The 26,099-nt window shown below is 44.3% G+C and overlaps 1 protein-coding gene and 1 pseudogene across 2 annotated transcripts; one reads left to right on the forward strand and one right to left on the reverse strand.

Moving 5' to 3' along the window:
- The first annotated feature begins 2,457 nt into the window (after positions 1-2,457).
- Positions 2,458-18,573, forward strand: DHRS7C (dehydrogenase/reductase 7C). 2 transcript variants are annotated; one of them, XM_019755235.3, is made up of 7 exons: positions 2,458-2,597; positions 2,813-2,972; positions 10,223-10,335; positions 11,731-11,944; positions 13,612-13,704; positions 17,161-17,316; positions 18,310-18,573. In XM_019755235.3, the coding sequence occupies exons 2-7, from the start codon at positions 2,819-2,821 to the stop codon at positions 18,516-18,518; spliced, it is 939 nt and encodes a 312-aa protein (XP_019610794.3). In that variant the 5' UTR covers positions 2,458-2,597; positions 2,813-2,818; the 3' UTR covers positions 18,519-18,573. The 2 variants fall into 2 exon arrangements, with proteins under 2 accessions (XP_019610794.3, XP_019610795.3); XM_019755236.3 differs by having other exon boundaries at positions 11,734-11,944.
- Positions 18,574-21,595: 3,022 nt separating this feature from the next.
- LOC109460136 (germ cell-less protein-like 2) lies at positions 21,596-24,956 on the reverse strand (annotated as a pseudogene).
- Positions 24,957-26,099: the final 1,143 nt, after the last annotated feature.

Consider the following 26,099-nt stretch of genomic DNA (forward strand, 5'->3'; position numbering starts at 1 on the left):
CCTAACACAAGAGGTTAAAAATCTCCATAAGGGCAGGTACTATTATTTCATTCACTGCTGTGTCCCTCAGACTTGGAACACTGCCCAGCTCAAAGAATCTTTGAAAGACATTTATGGACAGCTTGAATCATCTTCTGGAAACATTAAGCTGAAATCTGGGGTTGTTTACTAGTCTTTAGGTGGAATGCTGCCCAATGATTCACTGCTCTCAGCAGCATAGAAAACCACATCTATAAGATCTGCATGCCTGCCTGGAAGACGTGGCTGAGTTGTTAAGACTCGTGGGCATGGGTAACCACCGGCAGCTGCATCTACTTAAATAAGGATGCAGCTTACAAAGTATGAAGATATTTGGTCCGTTGAGAATGTCCTCCAGAGATAAACACTGCAGAGGAGCTCCTATTAATCAGGTGAGCAAGATACCCATGCAGTTACCGTTGGTTGGCCTCTCTTCCCAGCCTGCCCCATGTTTGCTCAAAGCAACCGTGGCGTCAGAAACTGAAAAGAGAGTCATCAAAGTGTTTCCTCCTGCTTTGACCCTTTATCACTGGCAGTATCAGTGCCATCAACACTACAGGAGACCCTGATACTGCCTCTTTTGTAAAGGATCTTGTACCTTTGTGGGGCATATTTTCAAATAGAGAACTTGTGAATTGTCCAATCATAGCAGTGGTCATGTTTGCACAGTATAACTAATGAACTTCTGTATTGACCAAGCCAACCTTGGCATGGAGACATTATAACATGAATAATTTTTTAAGTTTCTCAATGTGAGCTGTTCCTCCAAAAAGTGCTCTTTGGAAGGTTCCTAATGCATAATTTTAATGAATTAAAAATACCTCCATCCCTACCTGTGGGTATGGAGTGAAATACCAAGGACTAAACTCAAACAATCGTTGACACTAAGACAGTGGGATAAACTTTACCTTTACCTCTTCATTTTACTTTTTTCAGCCAATGTCTTCAGACCTGAAGGTCATCAGAGCCAAAATTTCTTATTCTGTCAAGAAAAGGCCCAATAAATTCACATTAAAACAGTGCCCATGTCACCCAAAGCCATGTGTATTGGCAGCAGCACTATTTATAATAACCCCATACCAAAAACCACCCAAGTACCCACTCTGAGAGGAATAAACTTAAAATGTGAGGTGTATTCACACAATGAAAATGAAAGATCTCCCACTTCACACAACAATCTAGATGTATCACAAATGTATTGTTCAGCAAAATAGTAATAACTTGTGACTCTATTTAAATCAATGTTTTAAAGCTCAGGTAAAACTAATATATGCTTTTAAAAGTTAGGAAGCCGTTATACTTAAGGGCTAGAAAGAGCCATGGGGCGGGGGGCACGCCGCTGATGGTCTGTCTCTTGATCTGGGTGCTGGTTACAGGAATATGTTCAGTTTATCAAGACTCGGGAAGTTCTACACTTATGTGCACCTTTCTATGTCCGTTATAGGTCAATAAAAAGTTGGAATTTATTTTCATGTTCCTGGTTGTTCTTCATTTCTAAGGAGGAAATAGAGTTTCCCCATTCCCACCCCTGGGCACTGCTTCTTGCACAATTCCTGGTCAGCCCAATGACCCTTACCACACAACTTAAGATGTCATGTGATCAGTCTCTTGGTTTTGTTTGTTTGTTTGTTTGTTTGTTTGTTTTAAGGAGGGCACAGCTCACAGTGGCCCATGCGGGGAGCAAACCAGCAACGTTGGTGTTGTTAGCACCACGCTCTAACCAACTGGGCTAACCGGCCACCCTCTCAGTCTCCTGGTTTTTGATGGTATGAGTACTTGAATTGGATTTTAGCTATTTATGTTCCTCCATTTCTAAACCTTCTGAGTTCTCTTATATAATCAAAATATTTAACATTTGGGATAAATTCTTGATATTCTTAATCATGAAAGATAATAATAGTTGTCTTCTTGTGAGACAGGGTCTATGCCTGTATCTAATATGCAGTATCTTATGTTGGTTGTCCTCCCAACAGTCCTGCAAGATGAGATTGTTATGCCCATTTCACAGATGAGGACACTAAGTCTGAAAAATGTGGAATACCGTGACTAATGAGAAACACTCCCCAAACTCTGCTCTTTCTAATAGCTCATGTCACACCTCCAAGTGGTTCATTCTGCAATAGGTTCCATTCTGTTTAACAGTTCTTCTAAGCCTTTCATCCCCACCAGAAAGGGAGGCCAGATGCTCGCCGGAGCTACCTGAAAGCTACCTGATACAAGGGTTACAGGAAGTGAGGGCACCGATGTCTGTGCTGAAGTCCCAGGTCCTGATCCCTAATGCCCAGCCGCACACTGCAGAGGAAACCTCTAATACTCAGGCAAGCCAGAGAGCTTTAACAGTCCTGGCAAGAGCTCTGAAATCAGACCCGGCCAGCATGTGTTCCTGAATATCAGAATAGGCACTATATTTACCCTGAAAAGCCCTTTAGTGCACTGAGAGCTAAAAATAGTCATTAGGGCCCAAGCAAGTGGCCTTAACACACGGATTTCCTTCCAAAAATGCAGATCCATTTTAATCAAATTTGTAATTAACCTTTGGAAGGGTGGGACCCTGGATTCGGTTTGCTTTCGGCGACACCGTGAGTAATTTCCTATTCATTGGACATTTGGGGATTAACAGGGTGTCCAGCTCGAAAGCAGCCGGCAGGGCTTGCACAGAGCCCAGCTCCCTGCAGAGGACACTCAGGGCTTGGTGCATGAGTGACGGTGCCCTGCAGCCTTGGGGCTTCCCCCGTCCCAGTGTCTTGATCAGGGTCTCTTTGCAAAGCCAATTCCTTTTTACCATTTTCCCCAGAACAAGATGGGAGTCACGGCTGTGCTCCTCCTGCCCTTGTTGCTTTTGGGAATCAGCGGCCTTCTCTTCATCTACCAAGAGGTGTCCAGGCTGTGGTCCAAGTCAGCCGTGCAGAACAAAGTGGTGGTGATCACTGATGCCATCTCAGGACTGGGCAAGGGTAAGCTGGCTTCACCCCCACTTGTGCCCACTCCTGCCCTGAGGGAGGAGCAGTGGCAGGGTGGCATGTGGCCGAGCCTGCTAGGTGGGAGGCAGTTAAGGCTGCATTCTTTCCAAGTGTCTGTCATTAATCAGCAAGTATCTCCTCTTTTGGAGGCTGCAGCTTCCTCACCTGAGAAATGAAGGCACTGGAATATCTGGGGTTGAAGACTCACAGCCTAAGTGGTCTGCAGGTGTGATTTGTTTTGCCTTCATAGAATCTCCAGAAATTTTGAAATGCAAAGCCCCTGGCTGGGGCATGAGCCATAACTGTACCAGTTACAAGACCAGACTTGGGAGCTGGGCTCCGTTCCTGGCTCCGCCACTTACTAGCTGGTGGCTTCACTTCTCCGCCTTGGATTGCTCACCTGTAAAGTGAGGGTGCTAGTAATCTCTGCCTCACAATGTTGTTGTGAGGAATAAATGAACTAACAGATGGAAAGCTCTTAGAACGTGCCTGGAGCTATAAGGGCACTCCTCAAGTGTGAGCAACGGTAACAATGATGAGCAAATGTAGGCAGAACATGCATAAGCCAGTGTGCCACACACCCGCTGGGCCCTATTGTGTCACACTTGACCTAATTCTCTCAACCATATCACCCCCTGGCCTTGATGGCGTTTACGTTGGCAGCCCCTGAATTAGATGGTCACTGAGGGCCCTTCTGCTGGTTTTATCTGTGACAAGAGGGGTAGTAAATATCCTTAGTTTTGTAAGATTCTGATTCTATCATTCCTAACCATGATAGTGCAGCCCCCTCTGTTACATAGTTTGGGTGTAATTTTTGCTGCTGTTTTTGTTATTTTTAATCAAACATAAAACACACACAGCCAAACATCCATTACGTCACTTAGCAAGTGTCTATTGAGTTCACTACGAGCATATGTCCTGAGTATTGAGTGGAGCACTGCCCCTTCCCAAAAGTCCTTCTGGGGGGCTGGGGGCCTCCTGTCATAGTGCCACCATCGTGAAGACACTTACAAACTTCTGTCTGGGAATTCTCTCAGAGCCTCAATCTCCTGGGCATCTTAATGACATCCAGCCTGCATGCTTTGAGAGTGGGTTCCATTTAAGTGGTGATCAACTTGGGTTCACCATGTAAGATAAAAAAAAACAAAGTATAAGGCAGATAAACTAGGTTCTCTGTGTGGCCTCTATGTGGGTCCCAGAAGCAATTCCCAAAGAGGAAATCCTGCATCGTTACACTCAGGACTTACAAGGGAGGGGAGCACAAACTCCATCTTCTACAGAGACAAGGCAGGTACTCACATTTGTCAACCAGACCAGACACAAGACAACAGAGAGTGTAGTGGTTGCCCTGGGGAATTGGAGCAGAGACACCCACCTAGAAACATGCAGAGTCAAAGTATTTGGGGAAACCTTGTTCTTCACGTGGAGCATTTCCAGCTAGCATCAGGCCAGCTGCCAACATGGGACCGTCTCAACATGAAGTCTTTCCTGACCGCCTTGCTGGCCCCTGAGGAACTGGCCTCTGGGCTCCTCACAGAAACACACCACTGGTGCACTTCTCATGTTGTGCTATATCTCTGCGTTTCTCAGTTGGTTTGCTAGATAAAAGCTCCCCTATGGTGGAGCTTATGTTTTTTCACCCTGTGTTGTCCCCGCCACCTAGCTCAAAGCTTGGCATATAGTAAATACTCAAAAACTGTTTATTTAATGACTAGCCTCTAAAAGTGACCATCTGACGAGGGAAGGCACTCATTTGGATAAGTATGTTGTGTATTTGTTTTATTGATTTCTAACTAGGTTCCAGTATGATCAGAGAACATGCTCTGTATGATTTCAACTCTTTTAAATTTGTTGAGGTGTGTTTTATGGCCCAGGATAGGAATGATCTTGGTGAATGATCCATGGGTGCTTGAAAACAATCTGCATTCTTCTGGTTTCAGGTGGAGTGTTCTATAAATGTTGATTAGATCCTGTTGGTTGAAGAGGCTGTTTGGTTTTATATTCTTCCTGATTTTCTGTCTTACTAAGTAGTACTACTGGTCTATGTGTTGCTCAGAGATGTGTATTCATTTTAGTAGTCTTATTTATTTTTTTAAATTTCATTTGGTTCTACTCACACTTTGTACAAATCAGTGACTCAGGAAATACATCTCAGGAGCTAAATGGCATTTTCAGAAGACAGTGGTCTAGTCTCTCTCATGCATACCGTCAGTGTTTTTGTTTTTTATTGTATCTTATGGACCCACCCTGGGAAGAAATGCAAAGTAGAAAAAATAAAGCCCAAGTATTTAGAAGTAACTTGAGAAGCTGGGTGTATGTGACCTTACGTAAATGCCTAACCAGAACATGCTGCTCTCCACAGTGATTCCAGGTTCAAGCTGCTCCATTTCTCAGGTTCAAGGCAAGACAAATGGGAGGGGCATTGTGCAGATGACACAGGCTATGCATTGCCCACAGCACACCCCTGGTCCCGTGGAACCTGACCAAACGCAGTGGGTAGCAGCAAGGAGCCCAGTGTCAAGCTGTTTACTAGGGAAACCAAATAGCCAAAGATCAAGACATCTGACCTGTACCCCAAACCCATACATTCAGCCAACTTGGAAGTTGGGTCACCTTGTATCCACTGTCTCTGCAGCAAGAGTAACTCTCAAAATTCTTAACCACTGTACTTCAGAGAACACAACCCTGGCTGTGTCTCGTCACCTCTAGGATGCCGTTATTCTCCTTTAAACATTTCTGAAATTGAGCTGATTTTCTTTCAATCAACAGTATGCCTTTCAATCTTACAGTATTCACAGGCCATCCTTTTGCATTTTAACATCTCTGAAATCAGAAAGCATCTTATGGTAGATGGCATTTTAGATTTGAGGAAATATGGGAGTCGGGCTCAATTTATGTTTGCTGCATGAAAAAGAAAAGGCCTGGTGCCCACATGCTTGGCACAAGATACATGCTGTGCTGAGTTGAGCTAATAAAGAATCAAACTAAGAACACCAGGGTATACCTAATGCCTGGTACTAGCGAAAACGACTTATGTGTTTGGGAGAGTGCCTCCAGTCCTGCCGGACAAAAGCAGTGATTGCACCACTGGGCTTCTGCCTTCCCTGGGCCCCGGGGAAAGACAAAGTGTTAGCAGAGAAGAGAGGACATGGGGTCATGGTAAGAACACTCCTGGCTGCCTCTCCAAAACAGGCCAACAGCAGAGGTTTGGTCTGGCTCTTGGCCACGGGCCCTTCACTTAACCCAATGCTTGGCTTGAAAATATGTGCCCATGATCATGTGAGGGAGGGAGAGTATTGGCAGATGACAATACACCCCCCAATGTGCTCCTTTCTCAGAAGTGGTCATGGGCCCACTTTCTGTGAAGGGGGTTTGTTCTGCTTGCTCAGTCGTAGCTCGGCCCCAGTTTTGGGGGTCTACTCCACATAGGTCCTCTCTTTTAGAGTCCCACTGCTCTTCTGAGAGGTCCTCTTGGGCAGAGTTCAAAAGAGCTCCCAACCAACTCATGCCCTACCTCTGGTCCACTGTGGTTGTGCAGTAGGGTCTTTAACAATGTAGACCGATCCCCATGGGGCAGCCGCAGCTCTCCTCTCCTCTGCTCTGGGGAGAGTTGGCCCACAGTCTCTCCCATTAGATTTCTCAAGTGTGACTCAGACATTCGGTTGGACTCAAAGCTGCAAGGAACTCATAGCATGCTGTTCAAATGGTCCCGCTGGCACCCTTCTCTCTAAGATGCAGATAATGGGCAATACTCACATACCAGTTCTCTCCCCAAAAATCCTTCTGCCAAATCCTCCCCTTTCTCCCCTATTCCTTGATCCTTTTGTATCCTATTTTGGGGTAAAGAGCTCCATAAAACAGGGTTTTAGTTAAGTCCTTTCAGTTAATTCCAAAATCTGCATCTTGGACTGTCAACTAACTTTGGAATTTTATATCTATTCGATCTTATGACTCAGTCAAACTTCAAATTTAAAATCCTGTTAAATATACATACCATGTTTCCCAGAAAAAAAGACCTAGCTGGACAATCAGTTCTAATGCATCTTTTGGAGCAAAAATTAATATAAGACCTGGTCTTATTTTACTATAATACAAGACTGGGTCTATAATATAATATAATATAACAAAATATAATATAACATAATGTAATATACCAGGTCTTATATTAATTTTTGCTCCTAAGGACGCATTAGAGCTGATTGTCCAGCTAGGTCTTATTTTCAGGGAAACACGGTATGTACAATTTAACATCCACTTATACACACACACAGAGTCAAGTGTTATGGCATTGTATTAGACACTGTTTTTAATTTGTTTTTTATAACTTATTATATCATATACATCTTTCCATTTCAGTAGACTCATTTCTGCAACAACAGTTTTAAAGCCTTCAAAATATTCGACATACAGATTTACTATGATTTATTTAACCAATCTCGTATAATATTGGACATTTGTAATCAACTCCAACTCTTTACTGGTATCAAGATATTATTATGGTACCAGGAGAAACAATATTATAACTATGTCCATGCAGTAATTCTAAATTATTTTCTTAGGATAAATACCCATAAATGAAATAACTGGGTCAAAGTCCATACTTACTTTAAAGAATTCTGTCAAATTTTTCTCCAAAAGATTTTGGCAACTTACACTACCACAAGCAGTGAACTTGTGACTATTACCAATTTTGGTTTTGATTGTCTGATAGACTAAAATTAGTGACATGTTTGAATCCGTATGTCTGTATTATTGGCATTGAACTTTCATTTTCTGTATACTAGCCCTTTGTGCTTCTTTTATGAATTGCTACTCATCTCACTAGCCAAGTTCTTTATTAGGTCTTTATCTTTTTTTCTTATTGATTTGTAAGAGTCCTTTGTAGATCAAATAAATTAACCCTCTTCTGACTATGTATTATAAATAGGTTTCCTCAGTTTATCTTGTTCTTAATTTTTATTTATGTTTTCTGCTGTAAGGAAGCTTCTTTTAAAGATAAAAATCTATAAATCATTTCTGTTATGATTTCTTCCTTCAGAGTAATGCTTAAAAGATCTTTCCCCAAAGCGGGGTTATATTTTCATCTCTCCTTTCTTCTAGTTCTTTTATGGCTCTGTTTTTACATTTAATTATTTAATACATTTTGGTATATTGCATCTAGAATTTTCCCCTCCCAAATAGTTACCCAGTAGTCCAAATATCACTTTCTAAATAATATGCTCTTTTCACATGGATTCAAGTACTAACTTTATCATATACTGAATTCTTATGAATACTTGGCTCTATTTTTAATCACTATTTCTATCTACACTTGAACCAATGTCTGCTTTAATTTCTGTGGCTTTATAATGTATTTTAATAACTGGTAGCATTATTCCATTTAAATGTTCTCTGCTTTTCTAGCATATTTATTATTCCAAATAAAGTTTGTAAATTATTCCAAATGAAGTTCAAGATTTTTCTGTCGCTGCACCAAATTCACTGGGAGATGGATTGACCTCTTTATTGAATTTTGCCATCCAGAATCCTTATGCTTCTTTCTCAATAAAACACCTAGATTTAGAGAAATCTTCCACTTTCTGTGGTCGTCAATTCAAGGCGATGTAGTTAACACAGTTATTTCTTGATTCAGCTTTCCCTCAGTCAGCAAAACTGACCACAGCTTCCCTCCTCCCGGGTCTCTCAGTCACACTCACTACACCTGTTTCTACACCGCACTGAGACCGCCTGTCTTTGGAACCCTCTACTTTTCTTCTGTGTTGGCTCCTCTTACTTTCACTCCTACTCCTGTCTGGCTCAGACTGCATGGTTCAGCACTTTAATTGCTCTCTTGCCAGTACCACAATTTCCCTGCCCACAATGTCCACTGATCCAACCCCAGACAACGGTTGTATCTCGCTGCCCCCCTTCTCTCTACCTGCACCAGGCTGCTGAGCCTTGCAGGAGAAAATCACACAACCATAAGATCACTTTCAGCCATTGCACTCAGAATATCCAGCCTCCAGTGGGCACCCAGTGCTGCCCAGCTATCCTTCAGCTCCTGGGTCAGTCCAGACCTGCCACTGCTTGGTGTAAAATGGGAGAGTAACAAGTACCCTTCCTGTCCCACCCCCACTCTCCCATAGTAGGTGGTGGTGGTGCCCTTCCCAGGTCCCTGTACCTGGCCATTTCATCCATTCCCCAGGTGCTGTGAGTGTTGGCTGCCACGGCTCACAGACTTGCCCTCTGCCAGAGGACATTGACTTGCCCAGGATTTACAAACCCTTTGCACCCGCAACCAGAGGGAGGGAGCACACCGTCATTTGACACAGGTGTACAAACGGCTGGTCCTCTTGCCTCCAGGTAGGATAGCTCTGCAGTTGGGTTTATAATCCAGAGGCTTCCTTGGATCCAGCCAAGGCTAGACTTTACCTGAGACCACATCCTTGCCTGGCACCTACTCCGTGCCCTTATTCTTTGATAGATTTTCTCTGAAGAGCACTTCCTCAGTAAATCCTGACCACCTGAATCCCTGTCTCTGATTCTGCTTCTAGGGAACCCAATCTCAGATACTACCTCATAGGGTTTATTGTGAGAATTAAATGAGCTAATATTTTTAAGTGTCTTTCAATATTCCCTAGAACAAGTAAACTGTCAAAATATGTTAGCTTTTATTGTTCTTAAATATCTGTTATTGCTACAAAAGAATGCTGTGTTTCTATCAGCCATTACCCAGTTGAGAAGTTCTGTATTGGGTGAGTTGGGGATTAGTTCAGAGTGAAATTAACTACACAGTAGGCAGGTTTACTTTTTTAATAAAAATAACCCTGGCTGGAATATCTATCTATAGAGAAAACGTAAAAGAAACTGATGCTATTTGGTCTGAAATACACTGACTGTTTCTGATATCTTGAGCTTGAGATATATTTGGGGCTGTGGTCCTGGCGGGCTAGGTGGGCAGGGTCATCTTGTCCTGTGTAAGGAAGCATGTTCTAATAATAAGAAGTATCCAATGAAGGAAGGGCTGTTGCACCCACTACAAGTTTCCCTTCACAGGAGGCAAACCATGCTGATGCTAGAAATGAAAAAAAAAAAAAAAAAAAAAATCCAGCCCAGGGAGGAGGTTGAATGAAATGACTTCTAAAAGATCTCATGTCCTTAATACTTTTGGATTCTTTGAATTCTTGAATTTGTAAGACAGAAGGGCTCACCACTGGTGGTTCCATCTACACAATGTGCCCTGTCCTCTTTTCCTCTTCCCACAGAGTGTGCCCGGGTGTTCCATACAGGCGGGGCAAGGCTAGTGCTGTGCGGAAAGAACTGGGAGAGGCTAGAGAATCTGTATGATTCCTTGATCAGCGTGGCTGACCCCAGCAAGGTAAGGCCTTCCGACAGGCAGCTTGGGTAACACTTGGGCAGCCTTAGCCTTTATTGATTGTTAAAGAGCAGCTCTTTGGGCAAGTGGGTGAATGTGGTGATTGCTTTGGGGGAATGTAAGGCAGTGATCTCACTAAGCTTGACACGGGCATGTCTTTCCATCGTCATAAGGGGTCGACTCATTTTGATCTCTCACCACGCCAAAAATTTATTCTCTAGCTGCTGACCTCCCCACCCCCTATTGTATTTAAGTCAGACCCAAAGAGGATCCAGAGATAGGGTGGATCACAGGTATAATACCCCAAAAGATATTTCTTTCAAAGAAATCAGGGAAATGAAGTCCCCTTCTAAGCAGTCACCTGGGAGGTGAACACATTCCAATGCCACTGCAGTTTCCAAAGCATTTCTGGAGCGTTGTCTAGGAAATTGTCTTCAGAGCTTTCTTCAAAAATAACATTTTTAAAATTTTTGCCCTGATGTTGAATTTGGGTTTGGGAATAGCCAAAAATAACTTAGAACTAAGTGTGGTATTTGAGAAATGGAGCAAACAGGACAACATAGCTCTCTCCAAAGTATGTTTCTTGGGATGTTATTAGGTACTGAGTAAATATGAAGCTGAGGTCAATCGTGTGAGAAACACTGGGTTAAGCCAAGCTTGTCTGGTTGGTTTCTTTACCGCATGACTTTTCAGTCTTTGATATGCTAATGTGCATTTTCTATCTCTAAGAACATGTACTAGTCTGTGTTTCTCAAGTAAATTTGACCAGAGAACTCTCTTTTCAAGGGCATATCTCAGGACTAGTGTTTGTCAAACACTGAGGTTGCGTTTACCACATGGTATCATCAATTTTCCCATCCCTCCCCCCACCCCTCTAAACCACAACAGGGCCTTGATAACAGCAAGTGTCTAGAGCTGAACACAATGCTTGTCACATAGATGGTGCTCTGATCTTGTGTTGAGTGTATGATTTTGGTCAAAAACAAAATGTGGTTACAAAGCTACACATGGCTTGTAAGCTGGTTTGGAAAGCAATTTCCAAAAAGCTCAGACATGTTTTAAATAATGACCTCACCACTGGAATCAGTACACAGCCTCCCCTGTGAAGGGCAATGTTCCCTTGGATTTATTAGTTGTGGCCCCATGGCCAAAATTCAGACTTACAACTGCATATTTGCGTGTTTGGATTTTTGTTATTGCTGCTGCTTTGGTCCCCGAGAGTGGATGCTCCATCTATTTCCTTCCACCCGGAGTCATTTCTGCTTCTTCCTCCTCATTTTTTTGGTAATCATTCCATGTGCTCTGAATTTCAAAATAGGTGGCTCTTAGATTGAGGGGCACCAGGGTCTGAAAGAGGGAGGTATTCGCACATGTGCCTTGACTATCTCATTGGTTCAGCAGACATTCACTCCAAAACTGGTCCTCTTAGACCTGTCAGACATCAGCTGTGTCCAGGATGTGGCCAAAGAGGTCCTGGATTGCTACGGCTGTGTGGACATCCTCCTCAACAATGCCAGCGTGAAGATCAAGGGGCCTGCCCAGAAGATTTCTCTGGAGCAGGACAAAAAGATCATGGATGCCAATTACTTTGGGCCCATCACCTTGACCAAAGGTCTCGTGAGTTTGACTTCCCTGTGGATTTCTGGGCTACCAGATGCAGAGAGGGCTCTTTCCTGCAGCCAGACAGGGATCCAATTATGGATGAAGTCTCCAGACCCCCTCCGTAAAATCTCTACTTATTTGATGAAAGCTTTCAACATTCTGACTATAAATGTTGATTAAAGAAAAGGGATTTTGACAGTATCTTACTGGTATATTCTAACCTCCTTCTCTGTGAGACCCACTCCCCAAGCCCTTCCCTTCACTCCCCTCTTCTTACTTATATCCATGACTCCTTTCCAATACCATTCCTCATCTCTGGACTATGTTTTCATGCTTTGCATATATTTTGATATATCAGCCTTGTGGTTATATGGTGCTAACTGTGACATTTGGCCAAAGGTAGAGATTCTCTCCTCAGTAATGAAGAAGAAAACAATTTGTCCCCAAAGTACTAGAGATCCAGAATACTATCCATCCCTTTGCAAGAAACAAGGAAGGCAGGGATCTCTTTTAAAGGTAAAATGGTGGTTCCTCTTTAGACATCTTTCATGACCAAGTTCAAATGTAAGTCTAAAGCCCAGGGCATTGGGGCTGGAGAGGACATTTAATGGAACCAAGAGTTGAAGCCCCCCCACCCCCACAAAAAAATTTTATCAAAGCAGAACCACAAGAGGGAGAGAGAATATAAGCACGGAGAATTTCTACATTTAGGAAGTGGGATGCCTGAGAGGCTGAGAAAGCATGATTTTAGAGCCTCCTTCTCTACAGCCAGAATCTCCATGATAATGGGTACCATGACAGATAAAGGAAAACAATATTTCAGGCAGAAAGATGATTTCCAAGAGCTTCTAAATTTATGCCCCAGAGATAACAGTTTCCTGTGCCCAGTCTCTGCAGACACACCGAGCATGCCAGCCAAGCTGTGTCGTTCAACCAACTTCTGAGTGTTCAGGGTTCACTGACATCAAAGTGGGAAATGTAAAAAGTGGATTGGAAAAGGCCAGGACTGGTTTATCTTCCTGGCTTGGCCTCTAACTAGCCAAGGGGCTTGAGTCTACTCACTAGTTCTGAGTTTCAGTTCATCTCCAACATGCAGGAGCTGGATTTAATTAACCATTCTGAAAGTTGAGTCTTTTGATTTCTTGCCACATCCTTATTCCACTTGTGCTATTAGTTACCTCATATCTGAATTTTCTCATTTTTAAATTAATTTATTTTAGGGGGAAATCTTTAATACCACCATAAATTAACCCCCACCCCCACGCCCATCTCTCTCAATAAATAGAAGAAAATCTGGGAGTAGTTCTCCCAAGACAGGGGGCTAAGGTCTTTTTTTTCTTTATTAAAAGATTAACACGTGTAAGAGAGATGTTAAAGATGTATTAGAACCAACATGAGATTTCCTACTAGAAGTGATAGGAGAATTGAAAAGGGATTCTCTCTGTTGAAATCTGTGTCACTTCATGCATGTGGGTGGGTCATTTAAAATCATCCAGCAACTCACCAGTTGAGCCCAGCCACTCTTAGGAAAACTGGATAAATGATGGGTGGGATCCGTTTCATATTCAACCCATTACCAAGGAGGTAGAACACCCCTGTGTGCGGAAGGGGACCCAGGGGAGGGGTCTGCCTGATGCTGCCTGACTTGGTCTCAGATTTTTGTCCTGTGCTTTCCAGCCCTGCTTCCCAACATGATCTCCCGGAGGACAGGCCAAATTGTGTTAATAAATAACATCCAAGGGAAGCTTGGAATCCCCTTCCGTACAGCTTGTAAGTAGCCAAGACGAAATTGTTTTGTATTATGTTACATGTCTTATAAGATATGACTTGTTTTGTTGAGGGCTAGGCATGTGGTTACGTGGAAGGGGGCAGGGGAGGGGGAGGAGGAGAGCCAGAGATGAAATGGTCTGTTGGTTTTCTTATCATCCCTTCAGTTCCTATATTTGAGCACCTATGGCATGCAGGTGACCATGGGAGAAAGACATGTCACTGAGATGAGAAAGATAAGGTCCCTTGCCCCTGGAAAGTCATGTCTCACACATGGTCAAGACATGCTCTGGCTGAACATGATCAATGCCAGGTGAAGACCACATTCCTGACATGGGTGTCCCAGCTCCATTGCCCCTTCCTTCAGAAAGACACCCTTGAAGGACAGGAAAGAGTACAGCTGGGAATGATGAGGTGGGTGCACATCACAAAATGGGAGCGTGATGGAGAGGTTCTGAGGCAGGAAGAAGGAGAAAAGAAAAGGGGCAGAATTCCAGGAGAGGTGAGAGAGAGAATTCCAAAGGTGAGAGTCCTTTGAAAAGTCTGAGGAGAAGAGGGACTTCTCAGTGTATATTCATGAGATCCAGTTGGGAAAATTCTATAGAGATGTCCATCTCTCATGGTAGGATCTGGAAGGATAGGGGGCATGCATTATATGTTTCTTTATGGCTCACAGTACCATGAACACAATAGGAGCTTGGTAAATGTCTGGTGGGGAGAAGGGTGGAAGGGAAGCAGGAAGAAAGGGAGGAAAAATGGGTGGGTCTCTGTATTAGTTTGGTTGGGCTCCCATAACAAAAGACCATAAACCCGATGGCTTAAACAACAGAACTATTTTCTGATAGTTCTCGAGGCTGGAAGTCCAAGATCAAGTTATCAGCAGGGTTGGTTTCTCCTGAAGCCTCTCTTCTTGGCTCCTGTGTCTTCACATGGTCTTTCCTCCGTGCATGTGCACCCCTGGTGCCTTTCTTGTGTCCAAATTTCCTCTTCTTATAAGGACACCCGTCAGATTGGATTAGAGCCCACCCTAATGACCTCACTTTAGATTAACCACTTCTTCAAAGGTCCTTATCTTCAAATATAGTCACATGCTGAGATACTGGGATTAAGACTTCCACATAGGAATTTGGGGGTGGGGGAACAGAGGGCACAAGTCAGACCATAATATCCCTCAATAGTGTTTTACTGTCCTTTTCCCATTTGCATTAGTTAGATTAAGCCTAAAGTGCTGTAAGACTGTGATATAAAATGAAACCTTTTATTACTCCTCAATATAACAGTCTCAATGGGAGGGTCTAGGTCAGTGGGCACCTCTGCTCCTCACAGTCACTCAGGGACCGAGGGTCATGCCAAGCCATTGCTTTGGCATCATTTTCCACGTGGTGAAAGCTGTCTCCCCCCCCATCTGGGTTCTGGTTGACAAGACGAGGGCAGAGAGTATCAGGCTTACTCAATGTCTGAAGCCCCAGGCCAGGGGTTAGCACACACCACCTGCTCATACCCTGTTGGTGAGAACTCAGTCACATGTTTACACCTAGCTGCAAGGGATGCTGGGGACACAGTCTACGTGTAAGCCCTGTAGAGAGAGAAGAATGGAACTTGGTCCACACACAGAAGAAGTCTGTGCTATGTCTCTCATTTCCCTCTCTTCCTAGACCATGAATGGATCTCACCACTATTCCTTCTGCTTGTAAACTCTCCGTGCCTGTTATTTTCAGAAACATGATTAGTTTCATTTTCCTCGCTCCATGCCTTCATTCATTATACAAATAGGAATCCATTGCCTAAAACCAGGTGCCGAGGGCACAGGCAGCAGTGACATGATATGCTGTAGCACACCATTGCCATGGTCCCTTTGGTCAATAACCATCATGAAACCAATGGACTGGTTTTCTTGGAGCATTTCCAAAACACAACACTGAGGGCAGAGAATTCTAACAAGGCTCTATCTATCCTGCCAGCTGTGCATGGTCTGGCTTCTCTGCAACTGAGATATTAAGGGTGCAGGTTTCCCACGTAAATGTCAGAACTACAGAGAGACCACCCTGGGCTGATCCCAAGTTCTCTCCTTCCTTCAGGTCTGACTTCTGACCTAGGGGCTGGCCTGTGAGTGATTGGGGTCATCTGACTTCATGGGTGGGTCTCCTTGTACATCCCCAAAAATGCAGCATCCCTGGTGGCCATAGCACCATCCAAGTGGGGAGACTGGGGGCTCTGAGGCTCCGGCCAGACACACAGGCTTGGAGGTGGGCACATCCTGTCTCAGTACACACCTGTCTCCTGCACTAACCACACCTCATGGAAATCACTACTGCTGCTCTGTGGGTCCACAAGGGCAAGGCTACCTCAATCCACTTGTCTCCAGCTCCTCCCCCAGGGCCTGGCCTAGAGCATGGGTTTTGCTGTTGAGTGATTGAAAGAATCAACAAGTTGGTGAATGAATGAACAACAAGCTAATTAAGATATTTTGGGGGGTGGGTAGGGGGTTAACCTATATTAGCATATTATTTACATATCACACAATTCACCCATTTAAAGTGTACAGTTCAATGGCTTTTAGTATATTCACAGAGCTGTGCATCCATCAGAACAATTATAGAACATTTTCACTACCCCCAAAGAAAACCTCATACCCTTTAGCCATCACCCTCTGAGCCCCACCGCAATTCCCCCCAGCCTTAGGCAACCATTAATCTGCTTTCTGTCTCTATAGATTTGCCTGTTCTGGATATTTCATATAGATGGAATCATACAATATGTGGTCCTTTCTGGCTGGTTTCTTTCACTTAGCCTAATATTATAAGGTTAATTCGTATTGTAACATGTGTCAGAACCTCATTCCTTCTTATGGCTGATATTCAATTGTATGGATATACCCTTTTCATTTACCCACTCATCAGTTGATACACTGGTTGTTTCCACTTTGGGGCCATTATGAATAATGCTGCTGTGGACATTCACGTACAAGTTTTTGTGTGGACGTATGTTTTCCTTTCTCTTGGGTACAAACACAAGAGTGGAATTGCTGGGTCGTGTGGTGACTCCATGTTTCAACGTTTGAGGAACTGCCAGACTGTTTTCCAGAGCAGCTTCCCTATTTTACAGACTTCCTAGAAAGGAATGAGAACTCACTCTTGTGCCAGGCATTTTATACACATGTTCTCATTTGAGCTTCACAACAAGGGTGATATTATCCACATTTTAAAAATAAGAAAACTGAGCCTCGGAAAGGTAAAGTGATTTGCCCGAGGCCACACCGTGGGCAAGTGTAAACTGGATTCAACCCCAGCTCTGCCCCTGTCCACCCCTTCACGAGGCTTCTCTGTCCTCACCTATCAGTGAGGGGCGGGGGCTCGGCGACTTCTGAGACCTCTTTCGGCCGTAGGAAGGTGTGTGTAGGCATCTTGTCTCCAATGCTCCTACCGGGAAGCACCCACCTCTGGCTGGTTTCTCTTCCAGACGCGGCCTCCAAGCACGCCGCACTGGGCTTCTTTGACTGCCTCCGGGCAGAAGTGGAGGAATATGACGTTGTTGTCAGCACTGTGAGCCCGACTTTCATCCGGTCGTATTGCGTTCACCCAGGCCAAGGAAACTGGGAGGCCTCCATTTGGAAATGTGAGCTCTCAGAGGGAAGCCAGGGGGATCGGGGCTGGGGAGGGCTCCTGGGGTGGCCTCTAGGACAGCCTGGTTTCATTGGGCCCAGGGGGCTGTTCCTGAAGCATGAGATGGGGCATGGGGGAGAGGGGTAGTGGGGCCCCTGCATGCATCTAATGGCAGGGAGGGGACCCCAAAATTTCAGTACCGAGGCACCAGATGGAGAGAATCCTAGCCTGCAACCAGTAGACCAAGGCCCCGCTGGGCTCAGGCCCTTTGACTTGGGCCACGTTGATGGTTTGTCCCTGGGCCTGTGGCCCATTTGGAATAGCCAGGATTTCATCTTTGAGAGCGACCTGCTCCTTCTTTCCCTAGAAGGCGGCCTAGAGGCTGAGAGTCTGGTGCCAGACTGCTTGTGTTTGAAGCTTGCCTCTGTCACATCTTAAACGTTTGAACGCAAGCAATTCCCTTAATTTCTGTGCCTCCGTTTACCCTTTAGAAAGTGAGGGATGGTGGTAATATGTACCTCATAGACTCACTGGGAAGACTGAAGGTTTCGGCTCATAGAGGGTTTAGAATAGCAACCAGCACATAGCGAGTGCTCTTTAAATGCACCTTATTATTCTCCTAGAAGGCTCTAAACAGAGAGCTGCTACACCCTGCCCGTTAGGGAATCAAGATGACCCATGATGTGGGCAGGTGGTTCCAAGAAGCTCTTGCCAAGCACAGCTGCACAACAACGATCAACAACAGCCCCTAAATTCACATGGCACCTTCTTATTTTCTAAGGTCTTGGTCATCCCTTCTAAACACCCCGCAAAATTAATAGGGCAGGAAGCCACGCCCACCTTACAGGGAAAGAAGGTGCAGAGGGATAACGCGTCTCTCCAGGGCTCACAGCCAGAGGAAGGCCGTGACTCCAGGCTTGACGTACAGACCGCTGGGCACGCAGAGGGGTGTGACAAGCTTGCTCTTGCTGAGGCTCTCATCCCTGCCCCTCCTGGGGCTCTTTAGTTTTTTTCAGGAAGCTGACCTACGGGGTACATCCGGTGGACCTGGCAGAGGAGGTGATGCGCACCGTGAGACGGAAGAAGCAAGAGGTCTTCATGGCCAACCCCGTTCCCAAGGCCGCTGTGTACCTCCGCACCTTCTGCCCAGAGTTCTTCTTTGCCGTGGTGGCCTGTGGGGTGAAGGACAAGCTCAACGTGCCAGAGGAGGGTTAATTAAGTGCAGGAGGGCGAGTGGGTCACCCTGATGGGAATAAAAGCTTTCCTGGCAGGTGCTGGTTCTTCTGTCCTCTCAGCTCTGGGGGCCCACACAAGCCACCTGCTGACCCGTGCTCCTCAGTGGGAGATGTTTACCATCCTGACGAGGATGGCCCAGAGGCAGGCCCAGTCACTACAGGGTCTCAGGGTGTCTCCACTTGACATACTTAGGACATACTTCCAGAACCTTCTCGACTATGTAGGGTGACAACTGAGCAGAAAAACAGGAACCAGAATGGATCCACCCCCACCCGCACCCTCCTACCTACCAACCCCTCCCTCTGCCCCCACCCCAGGACACAGACACACACACACACACACACACACACACACACACACACACAGGCCATTAGCTTGCTCAGCAACTCACTCATAAAACCACCTCCAGTTTATATAAGAGTGACCTGCCCACATCAGCCTCCAACAACAGAAGCAGGACTTGGCAACCCTACGGGCAGTACTGCCAAATACAACTTTCTACAACGATGGAAATACTCCTTAATCTGTATTGTCCAGCACGGCAGCCAATAGCCACATGTAGCTGCTGATCACTTGAAATGTGGCCTGTGCAACTCAGAAACTGAATTTTTAATTTTGTTGAATTTTAAGTAATTTGAATTTTAATAGTCACATGTGGCTAGCGGCTCCCAGATTGGCTGCAGAGCAGAGCTGTAATTTTCAGTCCTGTTAGCACATCAGAATGAGCCCCTTCCCTAGGTTTAATTGGTCAAAGAGAAGCCTAGGCATAGCTGCTTTTAAAAGGTTTCTCAGTTGGTTCTAAGAGGCAACAAATCTTCAGAACTTCTGTCCCAGAGTATATACCTCATTCGAGCCTTTGCTTACATTCTCAAAAGCAAAACTCATTTAAAACTGCCATCCTTGTTATTGGTGCCTGTTTCTCTTCGTTTTTCTTATATAAAACAGTTAATGAATCTTGGGATCTTGGAAAGTGTAGAGGTACACTTTTTGCACTAATATTGTAACTGCTGATTCAAACTTTTCTAATACTTATAGGTGAAAGAGGACTCAAAATCTTCCGTGAACCAGCACTGCTTTACAAAACTAACATGTATGTGGTACACATATGCTCATGCATAAACTTTAATTTAAAGCAAAATGCCCAGGATCACGTGATTACCTTGGAACCTGGCCTACCCCCAGGATAGTCAGAATGTGGCACCAGAATTTAGGGGGTCAGCTAAGCAGCAGGAGAGAAGGTCTAGAAGCAGCAAGATAAGCTTCTATCTTTTGAGAGATTTTGTTACTGTTGTTGGAGGAGCAGGGCGCTATGGGGATGCTCAGGCTAGAATCACTGGAGGGCAGGTGGGGGCTTTGGGGTGAATGGGAGGGAACAACAGCAACAAAAATATGGCTGAAACTTGATTGATGGTCAGAGACAGAGATGGCAGCCTCAGGACAAGTAGGGCTGGAGCCAGAGCCACAGGCAGCCAGTCCTGAGGATGCACCAGGGCTGGGCTCCAGGCCAAGCTTGGCCATGACCGTGATCCAGGCCATGGGGTCCTGACCTAGTCCCTCTAGGGCTCTGCCTCCTCTCAGGTGAGCTCACTGGAATGAGTCCAAGGGGATGATCCTTTGGTGGGGTCCAGGGTGGCTGGGCAGGGAGGGACTGCATCATGGAAGCATCCACACTGGCACTGAGCCACATTCTGGAAGAACGAGAACTCCCACCGTAAGGGAAGACCTCAGACCTCCCGGGAGTCACTGAAAGAAGCCATGTGGAGCAACGGAGCAAGAAGAACAAGAAGAAGGACCTGCCCTCAGTGGAGCTGCTCCACTGTTCTCCTGCTGGTTGGGTACCCTGCAGCTGAGGGTGGACCCAGCCTCAGGAGGACTGACTGCCCCACACACCAAATGCCCTGAAGTTCAATTTCCTGTCCGTGCACTTCAGTCTCCGTCTTGACTGGATGCCCTTTATCGCCTTTCAGATGTTCCCCTGTCCACTCAGGCTCTGTTGTCCTCTCAGGATGGGGTTGCCCTCTCCTGATCAGATGAGGGCTCTGATGCCCTCACTAGTTTAGTAAACAAAAATCCACAACCCTGGGCTCCGAACAGAGGGAAAAATTTTTTTAAGTTGAGAAGGGAAAGTGTCATGCAATATGAGGAATGGCCACGAGATGTCACTGTGGCTCCAAATTTATTTATTTATTTATTTATTTATTTATTTATTTATTTATTTATTTATTTATTTATCTATCTATCTATCTATCTATCTATCTATCCAAATGGGTGTTTATTTTTTAATTTTTATTACATTTATTGGGATAACATTAGTTAGTAAAATTATGTAGTTTCAAGTGTGCAGTTCTACAATACATTTATATATTGCATTGTGTGTTCACCACCCAAAGTCAAATCTCTTTCCCTCACCGTGTATTTGACCCCCTTTCCCTCTTCTACCACCCTCCTTCCCCCTTACCCTCTGGTAACCACTAAACTGTTGTCTGTATCAATGAGTTTTCGTTTGTTTCTCTTGATCATTTGTTGCCTTCAGTTTTATCCCACGTGTGAATGAAATATGGTTCTTGACTTTTTCTGTCTTATTTTAGCATGATAACCTCAAGCTCCATCCATGTTGTCGCAAATGTCAGTATTTCCTCTTTTGTTATGGCCGAGCAATATCCCATTGTATATTTGTACCACGTCTTCTTTATCCAATCATCTATCAAAGGACTGGCCACCTTGAATAATGCTGCAGTGAACATAGGGGTATGTATATCTTTATGGGTGAATGTTTTCAGATTTTATGGGTAGATACGAAATACGTAGTTACTGTTTGTACAGATACATAAAAGTGATTCCCATTTTAAAAAACATACTAAAAACATACATTAACCACAAAAAGTATTCACTCTGGAAAGACAACGAGCATGGTTATTGTCAAAATAGCAGGAAACAGAAGAAGCCAACATACGTAAATCATGACAAGTGAACATCTCAGTTTTGACAAAAATAAGTTCTATTCTTACATTAATGCTTTATTACCAGCTTGTATATGACATCCTCCAACCTTGTTTACATTTACTATGAAATTTCTATTAGCACATGTAACAAAAGGCACTCAATTCAGAGGCTGTCAAGTCCTTAGCGTAAGTAGGAAATATGATCCCCAACTAAAATTTGAATATAAATGATTCTAAAGATCAGAGAATATGAAAATGTTTAAAGTATAATATATGTTACATAAGTAATTTTATGACCTAATAATAAAGTTGTAGAGAATATCAAAGAAAAGACCATATAAGGCAAAGGAATACACTCAGAATCAAACTGATTTTCTCCCCCCCCCCCCCCCACCTCATTCAGGTTCATTTAAAAGTCTGAAGCTCATTTTTCTGTTGTTAAAATCCTAGGATAACTAAATAAAAAGCAAAATAAAAAAAGCATAAAAATGCTTAAGTTAAATAAAACGTTTCCTCAGCTTAGTCTCCAAGGCCATGAAAAACATAATTAATGATTAAAAAAACGACATATTGGAAGGATATTAGGAGGAAGAATCATGAGGAGCAGCTGAAAAAATTAAAGGACATCTTTAAAACACACCAATTGAAAGAGGATTTATTATTGGCCTTTCAAATTATTCCCTTAGCATTCTTCTAAACAAATATACAGATGGATAACTGAGGTTCATTAGCATTAGGTAGGATCAAAATTTAACCTAAAAGTTAAATCTATATGTGTTTGGTTGCAGAGAAATGTGAGATTTATCTATAGCGGTTTTCTATTGATGTTAAATTAAAATCATTGAGTTGATATCTTTATAACAAAAATGGTTTGACAGATATTTTCTTGGCTTTAAAATGTTTTTTTCTTATATGTATAGAAATGTAATGAGGATAAGAACAGTCTTCTGTATTATCTACACAGTGTTTAAGGCCTTTGTCATTCATAGCTAGTCACCTTAGATGTGACTATCATAGGGCCATTAAAGCTGGCCAAAAACATTTTCAAAGTGCTAATGTGTCCTACTGATGAGATCCTCAGTTTTCTGGATTTTCGGGATGGCAATTATTTTCAGTTCTTTTCTCCAGTGATATATACGAAGTCAGACAATTAAGTTCGTGAACTCATCCTAGAAAAAGTGCTACATACTTCACTGCTGAATATCACTACAGTCACCTTCGAAGTACAGTAGTACCTCAGTTTTCAAACATCTCTGTTGACGAACATTTTGGTTTATGAATGCCGTAAACTGGAAGTAAATGCTTCGGTTTTCGAACACGACTCAGAAGTCGAATATGTTACACGGCTTCCGCTGAGTGCAAGATCCTGAGGCCTAGCTGTCGGCTGTTTTCAAATGTTTCAGAGCTCGTGGATTACATTAGAAAACTGAGGTACCGCTGTACTCCCCTTGGGAAGCTATGCACCCGTGCCAGCGCCTAGACCACCCTCCAAAGCAATTCTGGAACTCTTTTTCTGGAATGGCCATCAGAGCTGTCGTTGTATTGCCCTTGATGTCCTGAATGTCATCAAAATGTCTTCCTTTCAATATTTCCTTTATCTTTGGGTAAAGAAAGAAGTCATTGGGGACCAGATCAGGTGAGTAGGGAGGGTGTTCCAATACAGTTATTAGTTTACTGGCTGAAAACTCCCTCACAGACAGTGCCGTGTGAGCTGGTGCATTGTCGTGATGCAAGAGCCATGAATTGTTGGTGAAAAGTTCAGGTCGTCTAACTTTTTCACGCAGCCTTTTCAGCACTTCCACATAGTAAACTTGGTTAGCTGTTTGTCCAGTTGGTACAGATTCATAATGACTAATCCCTCTGATACAAAAGAAGGTTAGCAACATCATTGCAACAAGTTTGTGAACTTAATTGTCAGACAGGAGATTACAGCAGAACACATATAAAGGGAAGATGAGAAGCCTGCTGCCCAAGTTCATCACTACTAGTTCCTGATCTTTTGTTTTACTTACTACATATTAGTTTTCCACTACTATCAAAAGAGGCCAAACATACTCTAAGTGCTATGCTTCTTCGAGGTTATAAACTGACAGATCCACTATATGGCTAATTCAGTGTACTGCATTTGAAAATGACATTTTGATTGGTGTAAGTTACAAGCAGGACAAAGCCAAAGTTAAAACTGTCCACCACCAGCAGGATTCACCATCTTTGGCAAGTTTTCCACCACACGGTACTTCCCTCTAATTCTTCTTCATTGATTTCCTGAGGCCCCACCTCACTGTTCTATCCTATGCATAGCAACCCACTGCTGTTTATACGCAGAAGACAGCCATTCTCAAGGTACTAGAGAATCTTGTTCAATAATTCTTGCAGAAGCTAAATCACTGATAATATAATGTAACCTTAAATGTCTGAATACTGACACAAAGGGTTTTCCTTGCTCAGTTTCAAGGAAGGTCATACTTTCACAGAATCTTTTCTCCTTTCAGAAAACCAGACATCAATGTTTCAGTCAAAAGCTGTTTAAAGATCCACTCCAAGAAGGCACAAATTGAAGGAACACCCACGTTTTTGGAGCTGTGCATACATCCATCTCCACTTGCGTCACAAATAAGTCTGATGAACCAATGAGCTCTTTCATGACATTTATACCTAGTTCTTTAAAAAGGTCAACATTCTGGTGAGTTACCAAATTGTTTAGAAGCCATTCAAGGCCTTTGTTCTTTACAGAATCTAATCCATAGGTCCCTGCTGATGTGTAATAGCCACATACAGTTTTCACAGTTTCCTCCATTGACTCACCACTCTCTGCTGCCAAAATGGCAGTAACCATACAGTGACCCAAATGCGACCTGCAGTTTGGTCAGTTTGGTCAATATTTTGGTCAGGACTCTCCAGTTCAATAATATTCATGCTGGATTCTTTCCAAGAACCACTGAACATATAGGAGAAAAGTAGCCAGACTGACATAAATATATTTTATATAAGCTCCACTCTTCTCTTAGAGCACAGATCTTAATGTCACTATTTTCTCCATTCAAAAATAATGTTTAATAAATATATTTGGATGTACTCTTTAATTTTTTCCTTCCAGGGGTGTGGAGGAACCGCTGCTGCTCTTCAGCCCCTCCTCTTCATCCTTGTCTGTCTGGGAGTCCGGTGACAGCAGCAGAGAGCCCCGCTGCTCCGCTTGCTCTTGCAGTAACAAAAGCCTTGACTGGCCAGTCGCTGGCCTCCGGGCTGAGCCCCCGTCACAGGACCCGGTTCGAGCTGGCCCCGGGTGGCGCAGCACTCGGCTGCTCAGCAAGCCCGTGGGCCACGGCTCCCCGGGATTTCAGGGACCGCACCCCAGCAGACCTGGCCTCCTGCCATGGCCCGGCCCCCGCCGCGGGCCTCCACCCGGCCCCGGTGTCTGCATCGCTACCTTCTCACGTGCAGCCACAACCGCTGCAGCGGATGCTACCGGCTCCATGCTGCGCCCAGACGGCTGCCTCTATCAGCTCTGCGTGTCGGGACTTCAGGACTTGGCTCCCTCCCTCCAAACCTATTAGGTTGGTGCAAAAGTAATTGCGGTTTTTGCAATTATCTTTAACCTTTTAAACCGCAATTACTTTTGCACCCACCTAATGAGTAGTTTATAGTTACTTTTTCTCCACTGAAACACCGTAGAGTTTAGTAGTAATAATCCCACAAAATTATACGCAATTCATCATCTCCCATGAGCACTCTCCTCCAAGATCTCATCTGCTCTTCACATCAACTTTGATTCACTGCAAGGGCTGACAAATCCATTTTACAGGTGAGAAAACCAAGGGTGATGATGCTCTGTGATATTCTAGGCAGACCTAGAGCAACCTAAGGATCGTGAACCCCTGTGACACAGGACTGGATTCCACAGGCCAGTGACTGTCCCAGACCACAGGGTGACACTACTCCATGTGGAAGAGATGGAGGTTGTTTTCTGGTCCCCCACCCCCCAATATCTACACAATTTTTAAATAGGAAAAAGTGGGAAAGCATAAAGCAGCAGAGAGAAAAGCAATCACATACCCTGGCAAGTACTGCTAACACGTGGGCACTTCTCCGAAGAGCACAGAATCCTGAGAGTTGAGAGCACACCTGCTTGGAGCCAGGGGGCCACCCAAAGTCTGGCTGTGGGAAGACAGCTCAAGTAGACACACACTGCTGGGCACAGCCAATGCCAGTGTCAGGGACAGTCTCTGTTTGTCTCTCTAGACACTGTTACCTCTCCATCTGAGTGCCCCAGGAGGCTGGCCTTGGTGGACTACGGCAGTCGGCACGCTCATCTCGACAACTGATTGGGTTCAGCCATTGGCAGTTGGCTGGAAGGAAGAGAATGAGGCCCAAGTACTTAGTCCCCTAGCGTGTCTCCCCGCCAGTTTGCTGTAGCTTGATTGCAATCCACCGCTGAAAGCCTCAGCTCCTGTCAGGCAGCTGTGCCCTTAGGTTACACTCTGGAACTGCTCCTTTCCTTTGCCCCTTCAGACATCAGGGTGTTCATGGCTCCTGGCTGTTGTTAGTCCTGGGTGCTTCATCATCTTGTTGGTTTCCCTTCACCTTGACCACACCTCCATCACTAGTCCCTTCCTTAAAC

The sequence above is a fragment of the Rhinolophus sinicus genome, chromosome 12 (genome assembly GCF_057876585.1).
Source record: "Rhinolophus sinicus isolate RSI-liver-muscle chromosome 12, RSI-T2T, whole genome shotgun sequence".
Classification (NCBI taxonomy): domain Eukaryota; kingdom Metazoa; phylum Chordata; class Mammalia; order Chiroptera; family Rhinolophidae; genus Rhinolophus; species Rhinolophus sinicus.

Bases quoted from the DNA above. Each gene is read 5' to 3' on its own strand.
- DHRS7C (XM_019755235.3), top strand. From the start codon at position 2,819: ATGGGAGTCACGGCTGTGCTCCTCCTGCCCTTGTTGCTTTTGGGAATC. The intron at 2,973-10,222 runs GTAAGCTGGCTT...CTCTTCCCACAG, and splicing joins CATCTCAGGACTGGGCAAGG to AGTGTGCCCGGGTGTTCCAT. The intron at 13,705-17,160 runs GTAAGTAGCCAA...TTTCTCTTCCAG, and splicing joins AATCCCCTTCCGTACAGCTT to ACGCGGCCTCCAAGCACGCC.